General features: G+C 36.3%; 1 protein-coding gene across 1 annotated transcript in view; it reads left to right on the forward strand.

Moving 5' to 3' along the window:
* The first annotated feature begins 4,428 nt into the window (after nt 1–4,428).
* LOC106460996 (octopamine receptor-like) overlaps nt 4,429–4,618 on the forward strand; it is a 2,125-nt gene continuing 1,935 nt past the window's right edge. Inside the window, exon 1 of the mRNA XM_013920764.2 lies at nt 4,429–4,588. Coding sequence (XP_013776218.2) covers nt 4,429–4,588 — 160 coding nt within the window. The remainder of the gene's footprint in view (nt 4,589–4,618) is intronic.

The following is a 4,618-nucleotide window of genomic DNA, read 5'->3' on the forward strand; positions in this document are numbered from 1 at the left end:
CATTTTGTATTGAAGAACATTGCGGTTATAACTCCAGAAGTTATACACCACAATTATCACCTTAATAAAATGAAAAGTGATTTTTTCCTTTTGGGAAAAGTTACACTGGGGGGATGATATATATATATATATATATATATACAGAATAATATTCCTTTATTTCTTTTAAAGAGTTTTTCTCCTTCTCGTCCCCCGGTGTCTCAACGGTAAGTCTCTGGGCTTATAACGCTAGAAACCTGGCTTTGATACCCAAGGCTGGCAAGACACAGATAGCCTTTTGTACAGCTTTGTACCTTTCAACAAACAAAACCTTCCACATTCTATACCAGTGATAAACTTCCTCATTGTATACCAGTGATAAACTTCCTCATTCTATACCAGTGATAAAGTTCCTCATTCTATACCAGTGATAAACTTCCTCATTCTGTACCAGTAATAAACTTCCTCATTCTATACCAGTGATAAACTTCCTCATTCTGTACCAGTAATAAACTTCCTCATTCTATACGAGTGATAAACTTCCTCATTCTATACGAGTGATAAACTTCCTCATTCTATACGAGTGACAAACTTCCTCATTCTATGCCAGTGATAAACTTCCTCATTCTATACCAGTGATAAACTTCCTCATTCTATACCAGTGAGAAACTTCCTCATTCTATGCCAGTGATAAACTTTCTCATTCTATACCAGTGAGAAACTTCCTCATTCTATGCCAGTGATAAACTTCCTCATTCTATACCAGTGATAAACTTGGCTTTGGGTTTAATATAATTCGGAATGAACTAATATGTAATTTTATTTCCGTTGTTAGTCTTGATATTTTTTCACCACGTGTTGGAGTTGATTATTTTATTTCTGTTGCTTGTCCTGACATTTTTCACCACGTGTTGGAGTTAATTATTTTATTTCCGTTGTTAGTCCTGACATTTTTCACCACGTGTTGGAGTTGATTATTTTATTTCCGTTGTTAGCCCTGATATTTTTCACCACGTGTTGGAGTTGATTATTTTATTTCCGTTGTTAGTCCTGACATTTTTCACCACGTGTTGGAGTTGATTATTTTATTTCCGTTGTTTGTCCTGACATTTTTTCACCACGTGTTGGAGTTGATTATTTTATTTCCGTTGTTAGTCCTGATGTTTTTTCACCACGTGTTGGAGTTGAATATTTTATTTCCGTTGTTAGTCCTGACATTTTTCACTACGTGTTAGAATTGATTATTTTCTTAGTCCTGTCATCCTTTACTACATATTTTTAGAAACTGTAATACACTTTTCTATCTCGTTGAGTTGGCGAATTTTCTTTGTATCCGAATGTTCCACATTTTAATGAACACTTCTCTCTTAAGCTAAGTATTTCACTTTTCATTCAGAAGGAAGGAAAGTGTAGTTTTAGTGACGTGTTGATATCTATGTCTGTGTGTCACATGTTTTTTTCAGAGGGAAAGAAAGTGTAGTTTTACTGACGTTTTGTTATCTATGTCTGTGTGTCACATGTTTCCTTCAGAGGGAAGGAAAGTGTAGTTTTACTGACGTGTTGTTATCTATGTCTGTGTGTCACATGTTTCATTCAGAGGGAAAGAAAGTGTAGTTTTACTGACGTGTTGTTATCTATGTCTGTGTGTCACATGTTTCATTCAGAGGGAAGGAATGTGTAATTCTACTGACGTGTTGTTATCTATGTCTGTATGTCACAGGTTTCCTTCAGAGGAGAGGGAGGGTTTAATTTACTGACTTGAGAAAATGTTTGCTTTGTTTATGTGTTTTATGTGAACGTCTGTGTGTCCCATGCTTCAATCAACATTCAGAAATATTAGGATGTACGTTTTCCTTGAGGTTAAACCAAGAGTCATGTCAAGGATACAGCTAATGTTAAAAGTAAGTCAAAGATTAGGAATCTGTTAATAGATGTATTAAAAGTGTGCACAAATACTCCACAAACTGATTGGGCAACAAGAGGACAAAATTAATGTTAAATGTCTTTACCACAGATAAATTATAAACAGCTTCAAGCAGTCAATTTCATTTTCACAGGTTGAAGCAAAATACCTAATGAGAGTAGTTGTTTTAGGGCTCGGGTATGTTTTCTAAACGTCTTATATAATTAATTATTGTTATTAAATAAACTCTTCCCATTACGTTTCACACTTTTTAAATTAACCTCCGCACGTTTCACATTTAACCACCACACACTCCTCACACTTTCTAAATTAGCCAATGCATTTTGCATTAGTTTCACACTTTTTAACTTATCCAAATTCACTTTGCATTAGTTTTCACACTTCTTAACTTATCCAAATTCACTTTGTATTAGTTTCACACTTCTTAACTTATCCTAATTCACTTTGCATTAGTTTCACACTTCTTAACTTATCCAAATTCACTTTGCATTAGTTTTCACACTTCTTAACTTATCCAAATTCACTTTGCATTAGTTTTCACACTTCTTAACTTATCCAAATTCACTTTGCATTAGTTTTCACACTTCTTAACTTATCCAAATTCACTTTGTATTAGTTTTCACACTTCTTAACTTATCCAAATTCACTTTGCATTCGTTTTCACACTTCTTAACTTATCCAAATTCACTTTGTATTAGTTTTCACACTTCTTAACTTATCCAAATTCACTTTGTATTAGCTTCCAACCTTCCACATTCGTTCCCATACTTGATAAGTTATCCTATGTACTTTGTATTAGCTTCCCCTCTTTCCAAATTATCCTCAATCTGTTGATAATGATACAGTATCCTCCAAACGAGGATATATAGATGTATCATTAAATGTACCAATATATATACTAAACACCCAGGAGTCCACTATTATATCTAACTGTCATGTTTTTTCTTCGTTTAGTACGATATCAATGAAATTATAGATATTTTTTTTTATACAACAGATTTAACGTCAAGTGTATAATGAATATTAAAAAAAAAACTACTGTACAAACAAATAAATGAGAACGTGAACCGAAATCAAAACAAACTCTTCGGGGATTTGGAGACTGATCTCCAGGTGTGCAGATAAATTACGATTTTACAGTAAGATCTAGTTGTAAACTATAAATCTTGTCAGGTAAAAACGTGTTATTAGGTTCGTCTTTCTCATCGGATGAGTATATGCTGTTGATATAACAAGTTTTTATGTTAAGAGGCTTCCCAATGAGATATAACTTTGTGTAAGAAGCTAAACAGAGTACTCTTGTTGTTCGTTCGCTAGACTACGAATTATCTCCTATTAGGTAACAGTAAGAGGCTACGTTGTAATGCTCCGAGCATTATCCCTTCTGCCGAAGATATGTGTCAAAACCACCTGCAGCAAAACAAAAGCGCTTTTGGTCACAAATTCACGCAACTACTAAGACTATTGAATGTCAACAGTCACTTAACGCTATACTCAAGATTGTTAGCTACTCGTACTATAGGCTTACGTGGGAAATATAGCATACGTTCCATAAATATACATGCTCGTCGGACTATGGTTCCGTGGGTCCAAGGTTCGCGTCCGGTTGTCGCAAAAGCGTACAAGAGTGATTGTCAAATATCACTATTCGATTAAAGAAGCCCTATAATTGGCGGTGGGTGCTGTTCATTAGCTGCCCTCTCCCTTTAGCCTGTGAGTGCAAAGCTAGGGATGACCAATGCAAATAACCCTTGTTTAGCTTTGGGCGAATATTCTAAACAACCCATAAGTACCCATACCTTTGTATTATTTATTGCGCTTATTTTAATATGCATGGCATTGTCATGTGCTTAGGGGGCGCTCGGCTAGCAATCTAAGGGTCGCGAGTTCGAATCCTCGTCTCACCAAACATGCTCGCTTTTTCAGCCGTGTAGTATTATAATGCGACGTTAATCCCACTATTCGTTAGTAACACAGTAGCTCAAGCGTTGGCGTCGGGTGGTGGTGACTAGCTGCCTTCCCTCTAGTTTTCACTGCTAAATAAGGGACGGATAGTGCAGATAGCCTTCGGGTTGCTTTACGCGAAATTCAAACAAGCCAAACCAAATATTTTAATATTCACCCACAATACTTTATATAATTTAAAAACTGTATTTTTTTTATTATTTCAGAAAATGATCGGCGATAAAGAAACGTAGAGGACAGAAACGACATTGCTGACAACCCCTCTTATCTATCCATCGAAAAGAAAGAAAGAGAGAGAGAGATTGAGTAAAACATTTCGTCTTATTCCTCACGAACTGTGGATTGAGAACGCAATGTGGATCCACGAATTACGAAGATATGCTTCTAAATTTAACGACTACAACGACAACTCTCAGTTTTACAGAGATAACAAGCATACGCTTATCCAGCTGGAAATAGAACTGAACGTTAGCAATGACCAAACCGAACAGTTTGTTGGGGACAACGAAACGATCCCGAACGCCACAGAGATCATTGTTCCGTTCGGATATCCTCTCGCAATGCCAGTAGTAGAAGCCGTAATAACGGCCGTGGTTTTGTCAGCCATCATGATCAGTACAGTGTTCGGGAACATCTTGGTAATTATCTCCATATTCACCTACAGACCCCTCCGGAGTGTCCAGAACATATTCCTGGTCTCACTGGCCTGTGCGGACATTGCCGTTGCCATATTGGTCATGCCTCTTAATG

This window comes from Limulus polyphemus, unplaced genomic scaffold (genome assembly GCF_000517525.1).
Source record: "Limulus polyphemus unplaced genomic scaffold, Limulus_polyphemus-2.1.2 Scaffold876, whole genome shotgun sequence".
NCBI classification, from domain to species: Eukaryota; Metazoa; Arthropoda; class Merostomata; order Xiphosura; family Limulidae; genus Limulus; species Limulus polyphemus.